At 44.8% G+C, this 21,875-nt stretch overlaps 1 protein-coding gene across 1 annotated transcript; it reads left to right on the top strand.

The window, feature by feature from the left end:
* The first annotated feature begins 2,306 nt into the window (after nt 1–2,306).
* p4hb (prolyl 4-hydroxylase, beta polypeptide) lies at nt 2,307–21,257 on the top strand. Its single transcript, XM_056279698.1, has 11 exons — nt 2,307–2,611; nt 4,335–4,541; nt 6,346–6,479; nt 7,377–7,514; nt 9,298–9,402; nt 9,681–9,806; nt 10,606–10,806; nt 12,372–12,492; nt 13,677–13,858; nt 15,100–15,207; nt 19,698–21,257. Exons 1-11 carry the CDS (start codon nt 2,473–2,475, stop codon nt 19,764–19,766), a joined length of 1,530 nt encoding a protein of 509 aa, XP_056135673.1. The 5' UTR covers nt 2,307–2,472; the 3' UTR covers nt 19,767–21,257.
* The last annotated feature ends 618 nt before the right edge of the window (nt 21,258–21,875 follow it).

Genomic DNA, 21,875 nt, shown 5'->3' on the forward strand with positions numbered 1-21,875 from the left:
CAAGAAGAAAGGACCTGTCGTCCACCATGTAGGCTTTTATTCAACTTTACAAAGCCCTACAAGGACTTCCAACTTATGAAATGTCACCTATTGTCCAAATATATTACTTTTTCAAAACATAATGTTTGACTTGTTTTTGAGGGTGGTAGAGGCATGGAGGGCTGATGATTAATTCAAAATCTGTTATGATACTTTAAGAGGACAAAGTCCTGATGTCCTCTTCAGAGGACACACAATACAAAATAGCTTAGATAATAATGTAAAATAAAAGAAATTTGAAACCTTTTCATTACTGGGTCTCACAACTTTAAGACACTTGCCTGCACCATACTTTGCATTAGCTTGAAAAGGGGTCTCTCTTAACTGTCACCCAAATTTGTGCAATAAATTTCCCCCTAACCTAGCCCCATAAAGCACCATAACCCCAGCCAAAATAAAATCTTTGTTACATTTTTAAGATGCAGTGATTTTGTTGTCTTACTTTCTGCATGGTTTGGGAGAAAACAAAGGTATGGCCTATTTTAACTACTGAGCCGGAAGCAACATCAGGCATCATTTGGACTTTACCCCATACTATACACATCATTATTATGGGACTTTATGACGTACAGTGGGAATGGCAGAAACTACGACACTGAGGGATTTTAGCATGCTCTTTTAGCATGGGTAGTGGTATACGTATAAACACACTTTCAATCCTCATCGATACTTTATCTGGAATAATAAGGATGTTCTATACAAAAATAAATCCCTGTTTTATCGCTCATGGTTTGACAACAGAATGTTACTAGTTGGTCAATAGAATAGAAATGGTGAGTTACTGTCACGTTCAGAATTTATTCAAAAAAATGTAGGCTACCAATCACACCCAAAGAATACGCTGTTATTTTTTTATGTAATTCCCATGGGTTCTCTTCAGCTTTTAAAGGGTTGTAACCTTACAGAGATGAACATTATTAGCTTTAGGCAAGTCTTTATTGGCGATATTAATATTCGCAATAAAACATGTAGGAACAGACACACCAGAAACGCTCTGGACTGTGTTACACCTCCTGCAACAAGATTCTTTTGGTCTTCTATCATGAGGGATTTACAGTTGTTGTATTCTAAACAATTATTGTATCAATAACAAAGTGAAAGAAGTATCTTTCAAGAGCCTACAAAGAACTTACCCTGCTAAAGAAGTCCTGGAAAGATCTGAGCTAAATATGGAATATACCTGTGTGGAGTTTTTTTTTTGTAATTCAGATAGAGAAACTATATTTCATTTGTTTTTTCACTGTGCCCATTCAAAGTTATTTTGGACTGATATGCAAGACTTTATAAATTGAAAAATGGGAACTAATGTACAGATTAATGCATTTGATGTGACGCTACATTTTGTGTTTTATGGGACGGACACCAATATTAACTATAAAGGTAACTCGGCTTTTGATAAGAGTCTTGGTAAATTCCACATCCACAAATCTAAATGGTCCGACTCCAAACCCTGTTTTCATCGATTTGTTGTTGAACTCCCGCAGTATGGCACCTTCATTGAAAAGGTGAAGAACAAAGAAACGATAAAGACCTTTGATATCTTAAAGAAAGTACATTTTATCTGAACTCTGAGAGGACTTAAAACGAGTGGACTTTGAACTCCCTTGGTCAGTACAAAGTTGTTTTCTCTCTCTCTGTCTCTCTCTGTCCCTCTCTGTCTCCCTCTCTGTCTCCCTCTCTGTCTCTCTCTGTCTCTCTGTCTCCCTCTCTGTCTCTCTCTGTCTCTCTCTCTCTGCTCTGTTGTAAAAAAGTTTTTTGGGGGGAAACATTGATTTTAATTCTTTTAGAGCGTTTTAGAGATTTTAGAGCAATGGCACGACTTCACCTTCATAATATCAGTCAGTTCTGTCAGCACAGATGTCACGTTTTTTGAACCGGTAGTACATTTTGCTTTTGAAATTGCATAATTGGGGACACTGACTGAAATTGGGGTTAGAGCTTGCGCACTTTCAGCCATATTGCTTCGGGCTGCCGGATAGACTTTAAACCTACTGAAGATTAGATGCTTCAAAGTAAGACGCTTTCAATACATATTGCACAATTAAGCTTTTCAAAACGGCCCCAAAGCACGACCCTGGGAACTTCCGTATTTCCCGGGCGCCACTCTTGCGCGAAAGTTTCTGAATGAACCCGGGCCGAGGTTGCGTGTGCGTAGTCGCCTGTGTATTCACTTCCGGGTGCGCCGAGCCGCGCGGTCCAGTCACATTTCAACACGAACTGCTTTCCCCACCTCTTAAATGCGCCTGCGCACAACGGCCAGCCCTTCTGGTTGCTGCGCGCAATGCCACGTTAGTAGCGGTAGACACAAAACACAAGACGCCTTCCTTTCGCTGCCGAAAATAAGGGGGACGCCGAGCAGAGAGGCCAGGTTTCCAGCGAGAGCAACGACCGCGCTTATCAATTCTTCGTTCGGGACTCCTTCTAACGGAGACCATGCTGAAGTTTTTCGTCGTCTGCACGCTGGCCGTGGCCAGCAGGGCTGAGATCGCGGAGGAGGAAGACGTCCTGGTGCTGAAGAAAAGTAACTTCGACGAGGCGCTGGCAGCCCACCCCAGTATCCTGGTCGAGTTCTGTGAGTGTCTGGCTTTATGTCGCCTATTCCGCCCCGGCGGCGAGCTTGGTCGGCTCGTCAGCTCGAACGGCTCTTGTTCACATTTTAAAGACCTCTTTAAAGTCGCTGCTGGGCGGGTTTGCGTCGGAGCGATCGCTCCCCCCTTCAGCAGCAGCGCCTCTACGGCGGAAGAGTTTGCTCGCCTCGGCGTCTTGTGTGTAACCTCCCGGGCGACACGCGTCCCCTAGTCGAGCTTGTTCGAGAAAACGTGCCCTGGCCACGAAGCAGGCTGCCTAGCGTGGGGTTCGCCACGGCCCTGTCTGCGGCTTAGACACGATCGACTCGCCTTTTGTGCATCACGGTGCATAATCGGTGCTGAATGGGCCACTACGCTATGCGGTCCTGCCTTCAGCTGCGTCCTGTTGATTTGGCGTTGGCCACGCTTCTTCTTCTGCTGCATTACTTGGCCCCCCACCACCCCCCCCCCGCAACTGCGGGCCAGTATGTCGAGGCCACGCTTGGTTTGCACACTGGAGGTGTTGTGTGCATTCGGGCTCCCACGATCACGCCAAGACGTCCTAATTTGCGTCTAGACTCCAGTCGCCGGTGCGGAAAGTACCTTCCCCCCCCAAATAAGGTGTGATGAAACGTGCCCTCGGCGCGTGTGCACGGCGCGTGCCTCGCTTGACCGGTGTGGTTTCCTTATCCGTCTTAGGGGGGGGGGGTTCGTTTTTTGCTTACTTTTATTTCCCTTCAAATTTACAGCTCACGCCGGGGGATGTGTAATCTACAGCGTTTATTACGCTCTAATCTAAATCTGGTCCAAATATTATCCTCCTCTCTTGGAGCTTTTTCTTTTGTGATTTCATTTGATGGGGGGGGGGGGGCAGTTTTTGTTGGTAGCCTACAGGCCTCCGGCCCCCCCCCCCCGACAACTCTTGTCAAACTGTTGACCCAGTCACAGGTTGAATGACAAGCCCGCGGACCAGTTAGACTCGTCTTTGAGTAGCCTTCTCCAGTGACCGCAATAGGGGCGGGTCAAAGTCTTTGTTTCTCAGCGGGCGGGGCGGGACGTGGCTGGGGGTTGGTTGGATGAGGCGCTAGGTCGACGTGTACTTGACCAAAAGTTTGTGATGTCGGAGGAACAGGGAAGCGTTGGCCCCAAGCAATTAACGTGTTGTGCCCAACTCCACCATAGATTTGATGGCAGTAAATCATTTGAATTATTTCTGCTTACTTGGCTCATATTTGTGTAGCTTTCCATCATTGCTTGCATCCGATAACTGCCCCCAACCTACCACCCTAATTATCAAAAACATGCCTATGCTCTTTAAACATGTTGGTGTGTCCATAGCCCTTGCAGGTTCTCTGTGCATCTTAATCCTTGCGAGGTCATTATGAAATGGCTTGTTCTGTGAAAGTTACACGAACCATGGAGCTCGCCATTTATTACTTGGCTTCATTTAAACACACCCATGTCTTCATTGAATATTCACCCTCGTGTGCTTTCGGGATTTACACCACTAACAAACCAGCTCTGGTCAAGTCAGACTTATTTGTATAGCCCTAAATCACAACCGGGTCCCCGAGGGCTTTACAATCTCATTATATTCTCATTCTTTGTTTGAATGGAATACATTTACAATGAGCGTCTGACTTTCTCGCTTACCCAGGCAACGTCAAACCCAACTTCTATTCTCTGATGTTAAAATTTTTGTGTGTTGTCTTCTCTCTTTCTCTTTAGATGCCCCGTGGTGTGGTCACTGTAAGGCACTGGCCCCTGAGTATGCCAAGGCTGCTGGCATGCTGAAGGCAGAGGGGTCTGAGATCCGCCTGGCTAAGGTTGATGCCACCGAGGAGACAGAACTAGCCCAGGAGTACGGCGTCCGGGGATACCCCACCATCAAGTTCTTTAAAGGGGGAGAAAAGGAATCCCCTAAAGAGTACTCTGGTGAGATGTGTCTTATCCCCCCCCCCCTTTTTAATCAGAATAGATGTTGGTCTGGATTGAAGGGTGGGGAGGAGGGGGCTGAATGTGAGAAATTAATTCAAACCCAAAACCAAAGGATGTTGGTGGCTATAAGTGGTGCCTATGTCTTGTCTCTACTGGTTTGTAGGGTGTTTGCCGCCACACTTGTTTTTGATTTACTTCTACTTACATCAGTAGGGTAAATAAATATTAAAAGTTTTAAGCTCTTCAAGATGAATATTCAAGAGTCTGTCAAATCAGTACATAAAGTATCAAATTTGACATTTTTTGAATCCAATTTTTAGCGCTGGAAAGACCCTTAGTGGTTTATTTATTTAATCAGGTAAAACCTTTTGTCATTTTTTTCCTGTTAGACTACCTTGCCCAAACCCTTTTGGCTTACTTTTTCCTGGTAAAGTGATTCGCATAGGCGCAGTAGTTGCTCCGCCAGTGAGATTGTCAATTCAGACCCATGTGACTATGATGAAATGTGGGCGGGGCCTCTACACATTCTTACTATGCCCTCTGCCCAGCCTGGCTGTTGGATGTGCTGTTACTCACGTTCCCTCTTCTCCCCGGAGACTGAACTTAAGTCTGAGCGGAGAGAGGGTGGAGAGAGAAAAAAAAAAAGAGGGAGCCTTTTTTGGAAGGTTTACGTGACGAGGATTGCCTGGTTTCCAGTGCTTTCTACTCTCCTACTCCTGCTTAGGGCTAAAAGTATTGCATTTAACAACAGGACCACAGGTGGACATCACTTGGCCGGCTGTCTGGTTTTAAGTGGTCCGCAGTGGAGTTGCTGCCGTCTTGCATCATTGGCTCTGTTTTCTAACATGCCGGTGGCGCTGAAATGACTTAAGTTAGTCGACAGACTTTTAATTAATTATGATTTCATTATGGATTGCTTTTTAATTATTCATCAAGTGAACAAAAAAAGCTCAAGGAAGAGCTACGTGCTTGAAACGTCACTACCGCAATGGCCCCCTTTTACCAGGGGGCTTGCTTGTATGCAGCTCTTCTGTTGTGCTTTACCTGGCATGTTTTTTGGCCCAGAACCTGTTTATCTTTCATGGATTTGCATATTTTTTTTTTTTGATTGACCTGCATAACCAGCCTTACCTGTTCTAACAGTTATCCTTGTGACTTGAAACTGACCACGCTAAGGGTAGTGTACATTTACCGAACTCACCTGTCTGTTCTCATAAGTCATCGTTTGAGCTGTGGTTAGCCCTAGCTGCATTGGCCAACTGTGAGTCAGCACTACGTGACATTTGCCCCGTTCAAACACTTAAATCTGTAACATCTAACCAAGAACTACTTTTAAATGCCATTTATATTTATTTATATATATATACACACACACACACACCCACGCGCACAACTGGCATTTGTTAATTCAGGAGTGAGGGACACGGAAAGCTCAAACACGGTTTTACACATGCACCCATAAAGACAGTACAGACAGGGTCACCTAAGTTATGGTGCCCCCCAAGCAGCTGTTAACAGGGTTCAGCGCCCTGCTAAATGGCACAGTCTACCGTCATAGTGGGCCCTTAGATGTACATGCTACCACTAAAGATGAGCCGTGTGTGTGTGTGTGTGTGTGTGTGTGTGTGTGTGCTACCTCAGGTTTTATTTTGCATTGGGGTTTGTCATTGCTATCTGCAGTGATTCCAAATCTAAACATCGGTTTTAACTACTGTGTTATGTTTGATCACTTAACAGCTAGTCTTGAGCCGGTGGTCTATAGCAGCAAAGTTACTCAACATGTGTCTCTGGTAACTTGCAGCTGGCAGGCAGGCAGATGACTTCATTAACTGGCTGAAAAAGCGCACAGGCCCAGCTGTTGCCACCCTAGCAGACGTCAGCCAGGCAGAAACGTTGATTGCTGACAATGAAGTTACGATTATTGGCTTCTTCAAGGTGAGATATTGTCCTTCCACAGGTGTACTACAACTCTTAAGTTGGGTAGGTAACAGGGATGCGCGGATCAGGTTTTTTTTTTTTAAAACCCACACCCGCCTGACCCGCAAACCTCCAAATTTAGCCTGGGCTCCAGCAAAGTGAGCAGTGTTGCACTGTTTTGTTTCTGGGCTCTTTGTCCAGCAGAATACGTTGATTGCAAGGCATTGTGTCATCGCCTAATTGTGTCCACCTAATTGATATTGTATCATAGCCTAATGGTGTCTGGGTCTAGGCTACTAAATAAACAGAAGAATTTTTCTACACGTTCTTTATTGTTGAATAGCAGCAAAACAAGTAAATTACAGACATGAACTGTCTCTCTTTCTTTCTCTCTCTTGCACACGTGCATGCACAAGCCTCTTCTTTCTGACCAGAGAGAGATTTGGCAGTGTAAACAAAAGCTACAGATACCCACTTAGGGGAAGAAAATCATAGGTGAAGCCTCAACACTCTAAAAACACTCATGCACACACACAGAGAGAGAGACTAGTAACGCTCAGCCTGTTGCACGCAATATTTCTAGAGCACTGCTTTGTCACTTTGACCCGCCCGCCTGAACCTGGGATATTTTCTAGTAAGCTTACCCGCCCAACCTGCAGGTCGACCTGTGCATCACGAGTAGCTGTTTTTTTTTTTTCATTTGTATTTATTAATTAATTTGTTTATTACCTGATTTAAAAGTTTCCTTCTACCCATTTTACAAAAAAATTAATGGCTGGAACTGTTAAGTTTGAAGATTTGATTAGATACGGTGATTACATAGTTGGTCTTAAAAGCCTCTCAAAGCTATTCTGCACTTTACGCTTAATAAACCCTTACTAATGGCATGCATTTTGTTAAAAATGTTTGTTCCAGGATGCCGGGTCTGATGGTGCCAAGGCTTTCCAGAAAGCTGCTGAAGCTATAGATGACATTCCCTTTGGCATGACTTCGGAGGATGCTGTATACTCAAAGTTTGAGATGGCCCAGGATGGCGTTGTACTTTTCAAGAAGGTAACTTTAACTTCTGCGGGTTCACTTGAGTTCCTCAGTTGAAATGGGGGTGGGAAGAACCAACAGCGGGGATTTAAACCGTGAAACAAGGGTCTCATCAGTGCATACAGTAAATGACAACTTCAAACCTACTTTAGAATGTTATGATTGACTGGTGACAGTGAAAGAATTGGCTTTCTGAACGAGCATGTGCACTCTTCTAGCCACTGTTGGCATATGTTGTCATTTTGAGTGAAAATGTATTCTGAATCATTCGGAGCCCTGCCGACTTTCAGTTACTTTGCAAGCAACCCATACAGCCTGACGTGAATGTGGGCACGTAGAGGAGGCCACTTGTGTAGAGTGAAGACAAACCAGTGCTTTATGACTTGTAGACCCTCGTGTCTCAGGTAATTCGATCTTGCTGACCTCATATCTAATGGCGTATCCGATCTCTGATGCTAATTTTGGCCCTTTGAACTTCTGTAAGCAACAAGGTCTTTTGATTTCTTCTAGACTTATTGCATTTTTGCCAATTACTAGACTTGACCAGAAGATTAACTCAAAATGTAAAGCAAATGCCTGCAAGGCGAACAGCTGTGTCAGGCAATGGTAGTTCCTCTAACCAGCCTTGTTAGCTATGGGCAGTAGATGGACAAGTGAATTTTAATGTTATCCTTTTGCAAGAAACTACGTCTTTTCACTCTTCAGCTCTTGTCATTCTTTTGATCTACTATTACTCTCAGCTGCTGCCGTTAGGGGTTGCCACAGTAGATCATCAGTTTCCATCTCTTCCTGTCTTCTGCGTCTTCCTCTGTCACACCAGCCACCTGCATGTCCTCTCTCACCACATCCATAAACCTCCTCTTTTCCTCTTCCCTGGCAGCTCAGTATTCAGCATCCTTCTCCCAATATACCCAGCATCTCTCCTCCACACATGTCGAAGCCATCTCAATCTTGCCTCTCTTACTTTGTCTCCAACCGTCCAAACTTAGCTGTCCCTCTAATATACTCGTTCCTAATCCTGCCCTTCTTCATCACTCCAAATGAATATCTTAGCATCTTCAACTCTGCCACCTCCACCTCCTGTCTTTTTTGTCAGTGCCACCGTCTCCAAACCATGTAACATAGCTGGTAGTCACAACTATCTTGTAAACCTTCCCTTTAACTCTTGCTGGTACCCTTCTGTCGCAAATCAGTCCTGACACTCTTCTCCACCCTGCCTGCACTCTCTTTTGCACTCCCCGTTACTTTAAACAGTTGACCCCAAGTATGTATGTAAACTCCTCCACCTTCGCCACCTCTACTCCTTGCATCCTTACCATTCCACTGTCCTCCCTCTTGTTCACACATATATTTTCTGTCTTGCTCCTACTGACTTTCATTCCTCCTCAACCTGCTCCCTACTCTCACTCCAGATCACAATGTCATCCGCGAACATCATAGTCCACGGAGACTCTTGCCTGATCTCGTCCGTCAACCTGTTTTGGTCAACGTTTAAGTCTGGCAGGCTGTACACAAAGCCCCCCACCTATTCCCTCTCTCCTTATGTGTGCCAAAAAGAGCTGCCTGGCAAGGCTGCCCTGCTATTCTTAACACCTAATAAACTCTGTTTAGTCTGCTGGTTCTTTCAATGGGGAGTTACCAGGGGCTTTTACCTGTTTTGTTTTCTAAATCTAAGTTAAGTTTGGAGTTCACAGGCAGAATAGACAGGCTGGATGCTTATTAGCGGATGAACTTGGCTCGCCCTCCAACCCCACCTAAACTAAGCTAATCCACTGGTTTCCATGTTTGTTCTCTGCAGTTTGATGAGGGCCGCAATACCTTTGATGGAGAGCTGACCAAAGCAAACCTCCTGGATTTCATCAAGGCCAACCAACTGCCGTTGGTCATTGAGTTTACCGAGCAGGTAATACTGATCAGGGCTGTGCAGGTCAATTGTACCATATATCTTTAGTGATGTGCTTTTCCTGTCACTCTCACCCACAACGTTTGCATCACCACAAAATAACAGTTCATGAATTCCAGCTGTGCCTCTCAACTTTCTTTTGGGATTCTAAAAGAATAAAAGTAGTGTTTTGTTTGCTAGTCACTGATTCCACTGGGCATGTGGAGAGGAAAATCTCAAGTATTACCAACTCTTCTTAACAACAAAAACATTCAAGTATTGTGTTTCTGTTTCTGCAGACCGCCCCTAAAATCTTCGGTGGAGAAATCAAGTCCCACATCCTTATGTTTGTACCCAAGACTGCTTCAGACTTCCAGGACAAAATGGACCAGTTCAAGAAGGCCGCAGAAGGCTTCAAGGGCCAGGTGGGTGGAGAGCTCAAAAACACTAGGCGGGTTTCCATTGCAGTTTTGCACAAAATAGGAAGGGGTTTTTTTTGTTTTGTTTTTTATGTTGATGTAACAGTTGTGAATGGTCTGTGTTTCCACTGAGTGATGTTATGCAAACAAAGCCGGGTTTTCACCTTTTGCAATATGGCGGTGGGTGGATCTCAAAGACCTGATAAGTGTTGGTACGGTGATTTTGACTGCATGCGCTGCAATAGCCGTGGTAGTGTTTAATCGAAGGCATGTAATGTACGCAATGGCAGAAAGGCAAACCAAGCCCCTCATACCTGGCAGCGGCCACGTATCGGGGATTTATGGGAGGTCATTGTCCGCAATGATTTTACAGAGGTCCTGTTGAGTCAAAACTTCAGAACGCAATAGGACCCCTTGTGGCGCCTGCCATAGCGGTTCCAACCGAGAAGCACATAGCCGTCGCTCTTTATAAACTGGCCACTGTGACTGAAAGTTAAAAAATGTTGCCATTTCAATTTTGCGAAATATTGCTTTGTTGAATCATCTGGAAAAACACCTCATGCGAGCGTGTAAACTTTATTGCAATATTTGAGTTTTTTCTGAAATTCACATCTTTCCATTTGTAATTTTTTAGTTCGCAATTTCAGATCAGTCATAACACATGACACCTTTGGGTGTGCATTACACACACAATTCCCAGTCATTTTAAACAAAGATTTATAGGGACTTTTAAGTTACAGTTCCTTAAAAATGAATATGGACAGCGATATTAACCGCTTTCTTCTTCGTCATCTACGCGGCCCAGATCCTCTTCATCTTCATTGATAGCGACGTTGACGACAATCAGCGTATCCTGGAATTTTTCGGCCTGAAAAAGGAGGAGTGTCCCGCCATCCGTCTCATCACTCTGGAGGATGAGATGACCAAGTACAAGCCCGAAAAGGACATGATCTCCGCTGAGAGCATCACTCAGTTCTGCACGCTCTTCGTTGAGGGCAAACTCAAGGTGAGAGTTGAACGTTTATTTGCTTTTCACGCGACAAGCTGCTGATGTCTAATGTTGATGTTCTGTTTCAGCAGTAGCAAGACACCAGCAGATGTAGCAGTGATTTTAGCTTTCCTCATAGGCTGTCCAGTCGAGCTTTGTACCAACCTACGACATTGGTTGCAACAGTGTTTCTTCTATTTACCCATTTATTTATTTTGTATTCTTGCTGTGGTGGAACAAGGCTTGGACTCATTTCTACATTTAGATTTAAGATCAAAATCCAAAACAATCAAGTTAGAAATGACTGTTATGAAATGTCACCCAGACTCGGATTACGTCTAAGATATGGATAATTTTATGCACAAAAACATTTGCCGCAGTTGTCAATTTTGCAGTTCTAGCCAAAAGGAACACCTCCTTCTTCGCCTCCTTTTCTTCTCCACCACTCTGCCCTACCACTGGACTACTATTACTGTCACGATTGATGATGATATTTTAGCTATATTACAGAAGGTGTGCTTATTTGTTGTTAAATTGGACACAATATTAAATATTTAGCCAGTAACGCAACAATCATGGGCGGAGTCTGACGTGACGCTATACTTACTTGGATATCTTCAAACTTGGAGTTCAACTTTTACCTGACTATTCATTTGCTGCCGTTTTCTGTCAGCACTGCAGTGACGATGCACTGCGCATGCTCATGATTTTCTGTTCATGTGAACTCTTAAGTAGAGGTGGATGTTGACTGGGGCAAAGCACTCACTACATGGAGCGGAGAAGGAATTCGACACCTTAATTCTGTGAACAGTTGTTCTAAAAGCCTTGATTGCAAAAGTCTTTTTTGAAGAGTATCAAAATGTTCTTATTGTGATGGCCCACCACAGTATTTTGAGGAGAAACGCTGATCAGCAACATGAAAAATGTCTCTATTTGTGACAAAGTGTTAAGAGATGAATAGAGGGGCGGCACGTTCGCACAGTGGTTAGCGCGGTCGCCTCACAGCAAGAAGGTCCTGGGTTTGAACCGCGGGGTCCAACCTTGGGGGTCGTCCCGGGTCGTCCTCTGCGTGGAGTTTACAAGTTCTCCCCGTGTCTGTGTGGGTTTCCTCTGGGGGCTCTGGTTTCCTCCCACAGTCCAAAGACATGTAGGTCAGGTGAATCGGCTGTACTAAATTGTCCCTAGGTGTGAATGTGTGTGTCAGCGCTGTGATTGTCTGGCGGCCTGTCCAGGGTGTCTCCTCACCTGCCACCCAATGACTGCTGGGATAGGCTCCAGCATCCCCGTGACCCTGAGAGCAGGATAAACGGTTTGGATAATGGATGGATGGGTATCATTTGGATGTTGTTGCATTTAGCCAGAGGGCCTCACAGCACTGTGAGTGCATGTGTTTTTAGTGTTCGAGGGAATTATAGGGAATAATAACTTTTTTATCTTTGGTATCAATGCAAAGTTGTGCCATGTTGTAGACCTAAATAAATGTGTACCATGAGTTCATCACATAGCTACATGGTCTTAACAGTGAAGATGTGACATCACTGTGTAAAATACTTCTGTATATTAACAAGCTCTTCTCCCAACAGCCCCACCTCATGAGCCAGGACATCCCTGATGACTGGGACAAAAACCCTGTCAAGGTTCTCGTTGGCAAGAACTTCGAGGAGGTCGTCTTCGATCCCGCCAAGAATGTCTTTGTAGAATTCTGTAAGAAGCCTTCTCCTGTCTCTTCAAAATGTCTTCATGTACATGTTTGTCTGAATGACCAGAGAGCCATTACAGATCTTCCCATTAGAAAATCGTGATTGTTTAAATCCTGGTGTTGCTAGGGTAAATTGTCTGACCTTTCAATGGGCCGATAATTTTCTGGCCCCTAGCTGGATCGCACCTCATCGGTAAAAGCTTTGGCAGTGGCCATCTCGAGGGTCTGAAACTTCAGTCTCGGCCTTTCTTTCTTTACCCCTCCACAGCCCTCTGCAGATACCCAAGAGGTGGTATACAAGGGGCAGGTTCATGCCGTTTTGGCCAATCCCCATTAATTAAATTAATCTGCCACTTTTAAACGTGCCAAAAACATCAGGTTAAGTCTAGTTGTTGGACTATTTTATTTAAAGCAATCCACATCTGATTTTACAACCATCAAGAATTTTTCCATTGCTGAGCTTAATGCTACCCAGGTTCTGTCGTGCAATGAGTGAGTCCTACACATTGGTGGGGCACCTGTACAGCTGCAGGTGGATCTGGGGCAAATGGTGTGAGCCTCAACATGCATCTTGTTCCCCTGGAGAAACTTGCAGGTGAAAAGCAGCAGTCAGTGACTCCATGTGTATCGGAGGATGCACGTGGAAGTCTATAAACTCCCCAACCAGCAATGGTGGAGAACGGGGGATTGCCAATGCCGAACATTGGCAATTTACCCCTCCCAAAAGAAAACAAAATATACAATGAGCCCCGCCTTCTAGCCATTTAAGAAGCTTTATCATTTCTACATATATGTAGAGATGATGTATTTTGTTTCTATATCAAACAATGTGATGGCTGATGTCTAAGCTTCTTAGATTTGGTGTATCTAACAGTCTACATTTCTTGAAGTTATCAGCCCAAGGCTATTACTTATTAAGAAAAAAAGTAATTATAAAATGGCTTCTAAACTTTAAATTGTTTTAAACTGAGCTGCAGAACACCAAATTGTTCCTATCCTATCTTGAAGAACCAATAGATTGCTATCAGAAAAGGCCGGATGATGAGAGATAATGAATCTTACACTGCATGTGTTTTTTTTATTATTATTTTTTTAATTTCATATCTAAAAATCCATATGCATGCATTTATTTTGTTAACTTTATTTCCACCCACTCTTAGCCTTTTTATATTTTCTTGCCCCATTGTAGATGCACCCTGGTGTGGACATTGCAAGCAGCTGGCCCCCATCTGGGACAAGCTGGGGGAGAAATACAAAGACAGCGCTGACGTTGTAGTGGCTAAGATGGACTCAACAGCCAATGAGATTGAGGCAGTAAAAGTCCACAGCTTCCCCACACTCAAGTTCTTCCCTGCAGGAGAGGAGCACAAGGTGAGTGTTCTGCCGTGGCGTTATCGACCCATGACTCTGAAAACAGCCTCTGTAGGACTTAACCACTCCTGCAGGAAAGAGTGGAATATTTTCCACATTGAGTCCACTACTCCCAACTTGGTAACTTCAAACTTGGGCAGACATCTGAGCAGGCCTTCCCTTTAGAAGAGAAGCCCTCACTAGAGTCGAGGTCAAAGTCTTGACACATGGTATGACCTCATATAGGATCTTTTGATTTTCCTTTCTTTTAATCTATGACTGCTCATCTTCCCTGTTGACCCACAGTCTTTCTTCTTCCTGTTCAATATTTGCTTCTCTGATTTCATTACATGCTGTTGAAGGTGCACATTAAGATGATAGTGGGTATTTTGATCTACGTAAGTAATTGCCATACGATCCCCCCTATCATTAGGACCTCTTGATTTAGCATTGCCAACCTCGTTTCAAAAACTGAGCCTGCCTGCTAAGTTACTCCACCATTGTGTTAATGTTTTGATCACCATCTAGATCTTTACTGATGCCTATTTGGAGTCCTGGAATGCCCCCCTTCTCACCCCCACAGCATTCCTCTTTGTTGCCCTGGTGTTCCTGTGCCAACTCTTGTTTTTTTGGGAGTCGTGGGAGGTCTCTGCATAGGACCCAAAATGCACACCTAATTGGGGGGCTATGTGTTGGGGCTACTTCCATCATAAGGCTGAGGTTCAGCTCATTACCCTTTTTAAACCAAGCATGCAGAACACTAGGGAGCCAAGGCGGCCGGCAGCTGCATGAGTGGTCACAAGATGTTGGTTGTCAGATCATTAGGCCGTGTCAAATTAAATAATTTTGGTTTGGAGGCGGAACGCTATGACTGTCCTCAGTACAGTCTCAAAGGCTACCCTGTTTTAACGTCTGGACATTTAACAATCATACCTTTTCAGACTTCTCACGTTCTCGCTGTTTTTAGATCACCAAATAACTGGTGCTAACGCTTTGGTTGTCAAGCCTTAAAGGTTATTGGCAATTTTTTTTAGGAGGGGGGGGGTAAATGCATAAATCACCTTTTTCGCCCCATTATGAATCTTGTTATTGATCAGTGAAAGGGGGCAGGTAATGCAGGGGGTGAATTTTGTAACAAGTGGATCTCTATTACTATATATCTATTTCTATATATAAATCTAAACTGTATATTTGTGTGGGGGTTTGGTTCTGCATAAAGCTGATTTATGTGCCATTAACTAGACATAACATCTTATCAACAGGTTATCGACTACAATGGTGAGAGAACACTGGAAGGCTTCACCAAGTTCCTGGAGAGTGGTGGCAAGGAGGGTGGTGCACCAGCAGGAGAGGAGACGGATGACCTTGATGTAGGTTAAATCTTGATTTAGTAAGCCCTCTGTCGAGGACACATTACAATTTTTTCGAAGAGAAAAAAGAAACGTTTACATTCCAACAGGCTGATGGTTCAGACAGCGCAATAAATCTCCGGCCTACAAATCCAGTCAGGCGGCACAGTGGCCCAGTGGTTAGTACTGTTGCCTTGCAGCAAGAAGGGCCTGGGTTCGAACCCCAGGCCGTCCCAGGTCCTTTCTGTGTGGAGTTTGCTCGGGTTTCCTCCGGGTGCTCCGGTTTCCTCCCACCGTCAAAACGACATGCATGTTAGGGTTCATACTCCTGCCTGTGCCCCTGAGCAAGGCAGTGGAAAGAAGAACTGGAGTTGGTCCCCGGGTGCTGCAGTTGCCCACTGCTCTTATACAATAGGACGGGTTAAATGCAGAGAACACATTCTTTGTAAGAATACAATTCGTTGTGTTGTGTTTTCACAAAGTTATTAAACTTTATAAATCCAGAACGGCCATAATGACTGTCTTGGTCGTTCTAGTGAAGGATTGGATCTGAGTGAACTTTTTCACCATTTAGTTCCTTCATTTTCACATCTGTAAAGAGGGTTGGTGCTTTTAAAGTGGATATTTGGTGTCGTGGTGAAAGCTTCTCAAAATAGATGCACGCGACCAACCGGTGATGATTTTAGGCTGTAACCTTAGAATTAACCCACTTGCTGGGTTCCTCAAAGGCTGCTGAATGGATTCGTGTTTTTAATGGTCACTGAAAAGAGTTGAGTGCCATTTTGAGTTTGACCCTTGTTCAGTTTTTGTTTTTTTTATTCTCCAAAACGTATTTCAATAACTGTGTTTCTGTCGGCATTTAATCCCGTTATTTGCTCTGTGGACGATTTACCAGTTTGTCCTTCTACATGAATTAAACAAAAGCCATTAGTAGGTTAAATTCCCAGGCAGGAAGTTCCTCCCCTTTTTTGAAGCCTAAATTTTTTGGTGAACAGATTATACACGTGGAAAATTAGTTTTGTGATTTTGAAAAACATCGGAACCCAGGATTCAAGAAATGTTTTCTCGTGTTGTTTTAGCATCTCTTCATTTGAGAGACTCTATTTATATATTTATATTAGATGTATTTATATTATGATAGTTATATATAGAATATTACATATAACATATATTTATATTATATTTATTTTTTTATTTATATTTGAGAGACTCCAGCCAATCTGTACACTCATTCAAGAGAAACCATCTCAAGGTTCATGTTTTGCAGGCTCATGCTGCCGTCAGCTAAGATCTTAATTTTCATTGTTTGTCGATATGTCCATTTAGCTTCAGCCAAATTACTACAGGTATGTGACCTGTGGTGGGCGTTTGTTCCTAAAGATGCAGGGTCATGTGGCCAATAGAAGCATTGTCACTAAACAGAAGAAAAAACCACCAATATTGAGGGCGGTGTGGTTTTTTTGGCATCTGGACACGAGTATCATAAGGGTGCCCTGAAGATGCCACAACTTGTTTATTTTGTAAATATGAAACTTTGCAGTGACTTTGGCTGCAAATGTTTTATGACAAAAAGTAAACTTCTAGATTCTGAGTCGGGCATATGGATTGGGGGATATTTGGGTGCAAATATAGAATGCAAAAAGAAATTACCCGTCCTCCTTTTAGGTATAGCTTAAGTACTCATTTGGTTTCAGAGGCAGTGTTGATGCTGGAGTTTGACAACCTCTGGCACTTTGTAAGGCACTAAGACCACAGCCTAAATCCAGTAACCATTGGAGATATTGCTTCAGCTAGTCTGGACAGTCTCTATTCCACACTGCCACGCCCCTTTCTCAGAAGTCTAAATAAAGCGAAGGCCGACTGTTGTCTGCTAATGCCAGCCACAGCTGCTGTTGCTGTTTACAGGGCCAATCCTTTAACACCCAGGTCTTTAATAGCTCCAACACGTGCAGTGTTGCTGTTTCTGAAGTAAACAGTAGCAGTCATCCTCACTTGGCCCTTTTTTTCAGCCCACAGGTGATCGAAAACGATTAGCCTAGTGCACGTGAAAGAGCTTTTAGGTTCCCCCACCCCTCGGGTTCAGGGATGGTCGTTCTCTCTTAGGGAATGACCGTCCCTGAACTGAGGGGTGGGGAGGGCTAAGAGTACAACTGTCGCCATTTTACAATGCTGTGACTGCAACAATTCACAAATCCTCTGTGAATAGTACACATGGCCATTGAAACTCGTAATGCTCACGGCAATTTGCATATGAAACCGATCGTTTGTTTCGGTCGTTATGCCACTATGTTGTTTATAAGGGTGGGGATACCTGCGGTCAGTTAAGACTGAAGAGGTCACTTAGATGACTGTCCGGATGAACTGGTTCAACTTTCTGTGATGGAAGGCCAAACCTTTTCCTGGTACTTGCCACCATGAAAATATCACAATTTTTATTATTTTTTTTACTTCTTTCAATCTTTCTAGGTATCTGCACAGAATTTTCCTTGACAATAATGTCCGTGTGAATGGGTCTCTTGAGGTTTCGTGTTAAACAAAATGAAAATACATGATATCTGCATTAGGGATATGTAAAGCCGGTGGTGCAGTGGCTAGTGTGGCTGCCTCACAGCAAGAAGGTCCTGGGTTTGAGCCCCGGGGTTGTCCAACCTTGGGCGTCGTCCTCTGTGTGGAGTTTGCATGTTCTCCCCGTGTCTGCGTGGGTTTCCTCCAGGTGCTCCGGTTTCCTCCCACAGTCCAAAGACATGTAGTTCAGGGAATTGGCCGTACTAAATTGTCCCTAGGAGTGAATGTGTGCATGATGGCCTGGCGGCCTGTCCAGGGTGTCTCCCCACCTGCCCGCCCAATGACTGCTGGGATAGGCTCCAGCATCCCGTGACCCTGAGAGCAGGATAAGCGGTTTGGATAATGGATAGATGGACGGATGGATATGCAAAGCCCACAGCTTCCCATTTTAGTGACTGAATAGTTTTCCTTAGCCCTTAGCCTTGGATCTGCTGTTTGGAGGTGATGGAATAACAAGAACAAAAGCCAACTACATGTTGTGCAAATACTGGCAACACATGAAAAATGGCAACACAATGGAATAATTTAATGCACTGGTTCTCAATCGGTTCCAAGTTTTGCTGGTTTTCTGTTCTACCAGCTAGTTCATTACCTTCACCTGTTTCTCCAGGTCTAAAATGTCCCTGATTGGAGACTGGAATAACTGGAACAACAGGTGAATGTAATTAACGTACAACAGGTACTGGTGGTACCTGAGGACCTGATGGAGAACCACTGATCTAATCCAACTTTTTTTTTTTCCATTGAAGGTCTGATGCAATTAAACTTCAGCGATTTGAGAAAGAACTTTTTGGGAAATGGCTGGGACTGGTGTGAAAAGGGGGGGGGGGCTTATCAAAGATCCCAGGATTTTAAAACCCAGGAAAATGCTTCATGGACAGGATCTCAAGGCGTAGCCAAGGTGAGGAGTGTGTCCGTTTTGGGAACCTCAGAACTGCGTCTCTGCTCTTCGCAGATGATGTGGTTTTGCTGGCTTCATCAGAACGCGACCTCTGGTGCGCACTGGGGCGGTTTGCAGCTGAGTGTGAAATGGCCGGGATGTGAGTCAGCACCTCCAAGTCTGACGCCATGGTTCTCTACCGGAAAATGGTGAATTGCTCCCTTCGGGTTGGGCATGAGTTGCTGCCCCAAGTGAAGGAGTTCAAGTATCTCAGGGTCTTGTTCATGAGTGAGGGTAGGATGGAGCGGGAGACTGGCAAACGGATTGGTGCAGTATCAGCAGTAATGCGGACATTGTACCAGACCATTGTGGTGAAGAGGGAGTTGAGCCAGAAGGCAAAGCTCTCAATTTACCAGTCAATCCTCATTCCAACCCTCACCTGTGGTCACGAGCTTTGGGTAGTGACCGAAAGGGTGAGATCACAGATACAAGCGGCTGAAATGAATTTCCTCCGTAGGGTGTCTGGGCTCAGCCTTAGAGATAGGGTGAGGAGCTCGGACATCTGGAGGGAGCTTGGGAGTAGAGCCGCTGCTCCTTTGCATCGAAAGGAGCCAGTTGAGGTGTTTCGGGCATTTGATTAGGATGCCTCCTGGACGCCTTCCTTTGGAGGTGTACTGGGTATGGCCAACTGGGAGGAGACCCCGGGATAGACCCAGAACTTGCTGGAGGGACTACATGTCCAGTCTGGCCTGGGAATACCTTGGGATCTCCCAGGAGGAGCTGGAGGGCATTGCTGGGGAGAGGGACATCTGGAGTGGCCTACTTAGCTTGCTGCCACCGTGACCCGACCCCAGAAAAGCGGCTGAAGATGAGATGAGGAAAATGCTAGGCTTTTGGTTGTGAATGAGGCTCAATTAACTGCAAGTACATTTGGGATTATTTCAGTAAAATTTATGAATTACACGGCATTTGCGTCTGTTCTCTGCAAAGCTCAGAAGGCTCTTAGGTTGTAGCAGTTACACATCACGTTCTCTTGTATTAATGTTACCCTCTTTCTCTCCCCTAGGATATTGACGAAGTGGAAGAGCCGGATAGTGAGGACTCTGATGGGGAGGAAGGACATGACGAGTTGTAATCGGTGTTAAGGAGGAAACGAGATGAGCCCTGCCCCCAACCCCTCCTACCAGTAACCATCACCAACTTCCCATGGACCTTCCCTGTCCTGTGAACACTAATTCTTCCCCTTAACTGCTTCTCAGTCAGCCAGCCAGCCTGTCAGTTCATCAATGGTGTGACGGGGACCTTTGGCCAGCCACCTCTTCAAGGCCCTAACTTCTGGCCAGGATGGACATGTCATGCCCCGCCTGGGGGAACTCAGTGGAATCGTGCACCACCTCTATGGGAAACCTCAATGCCTTCACCAAGTTCAGCAGTTTGCCTTGTATATTTTGAACCAAATGTATGGCATTGAGATAACCCAATTTGCAAAAATGTTTTCTTCTGCAATTTTCTGGCCAATCTGACCCCCCCAACCCCTCCAAAACTGCTATTGTTTGGTATGGGCTACCTTATCGGTATAAAACCTGTATCTGTGGGTAAGGGGGGGGGCTGCCAATGTTTTTATCCCTACCCTGTGGTGGTTGAGGACTAATCTCTCAGGTGACTTGGGGCCATTCTATATATAAATATTCTTATTTTGTAAAATCAAACCGAGTAAGTCCAGTTTAGCACAAAGTGCCCCCCCCCCGCGCTAACCTGCAAAACCTGTAGCTGAAACCAGTGTTTTTGGCTCTACTGTCAGTTCATTGCCTTCATTTCCGTTCCAACTTGTGTGTTTCTCACAGCTGCATTTCCTCTTATTTTCAGCACAGCTACTGACTTTTTTTTTTTTTAAGATAAGGTAAACTTTTTCAGAGGGCAAAAATCCTTATTTAATTTTCACAAGATTTTTTTTTTTTTTATCTGTAATTGTTTTTGGGGTCTTTTATTGTACCATGTGCCCGGCTGTAGCCCCGTTGGCACCGCTGGGCCAGGGATGGCCCTCGGGCACCGCTCTCAGACCGACCACGGGTGTTGCGGAGCCCGAGACGGTTCTCGAGTCGCGCCGCGTTCATGCCAGTCAAGAGATTCAACGTGGTTACTGAGGTAGGCAGAAGTCGTTACTTTAAAGGGAAGTGGTTTCTTTTTGTTAATGGGGGGGGGGGGGGGGGGCAGGATGGTCTGAGAGAGGTGCCCGGTATGTCCGAAGAGGGGAGGGAAATGTCTGAACAGCCCAGTCCCCTTACCCTACTGCCCCTATCTGCTTTGCTCTACACAACATGCCCATCCCCACAAGTGTGTGTGTGTGTGAAAGAGAGAGAGTGTGAGAGAGACTTGAATGAAAGTCCCCCATGTGTGATTCTATATTTTTTTTCCCCCCAGTGCCGGGTAATGAATGTACTGCTGTTTTTGTGTGTGTGTGTGTGTGTGTGTGTGGTAGGGATGGTCAGGGTTGAGCAGAGCAGAGTAATGTGGTTTAACAACTTTACAGGGGTGGGGGAGAATTTTATCAAAGCATTCCATCATGTTCAATTTGATGTAGGAAAAAAAAATGGCGGCCAAAAATAAACAAAATCTGTTTTGACAAGTGTTTTCAGCTTTATTGGTTTGTACTGAACTCTGGTGTGTGTGTGTGTGTGTGTGTGTGTGTGTGTGTGTGTGTGGCAATGTTAAAATGAATGAATGCCAAACGCCAGAATGCCACTTTCCAGTTGTTCAAGGGAGAACTGTGATGCGATTTCCACATTTGATCACTTTTAGGGTATTCAGCAGCCTAGTCAGATTAAGATGAATAACTCAAACAGCCTTAAACTGTGACGTCACAATGTATTACCCAGACAAATAATGAAAGAACAAATAAATGACTGATAATAACAAATGGATCAGTTTTGAACCAAGTAGCTTCCTGAAAATCCCTCCCTCTTATCGCACCAGTGTCACTTCGTGAAGCTCTTCGGAGGCGAGTTGTAAACGGGTGCCGAGTTCTGTGGGACAGGATCTCATTTTTGGATGAGAGACGATGACAAATTGACTCAAATATACAGACCCAACGGTGGCGCAGTGGTTAGCGTGGTCGCCTCACAGCAAGAAGGTCCTGGGTTCAAGCCCCGGGGTAGTCCAACCTTGGTGGGTCGTCCCGGGTCGTCCTCTGTGTGGAGTTTGCATGTTCTCCCCATGTCTGCTTGGGTTTCCTCCGGGGGCTCCG

This window comes from Lampris incognitus, chromosome 5 (genome assembly GCF_029633865.1).
Source record: "Lampris incognitus isolate fLamInc1 chromosome 5, fLamInc1.hap2, whole genome shotgun sequence".
NCBI classification, from domain to species: Eukaryota; Metazoa; Chordata; class Actinopteri; order Lampriformes; family Lampridae; genus Lampris; species Lampris incognitus.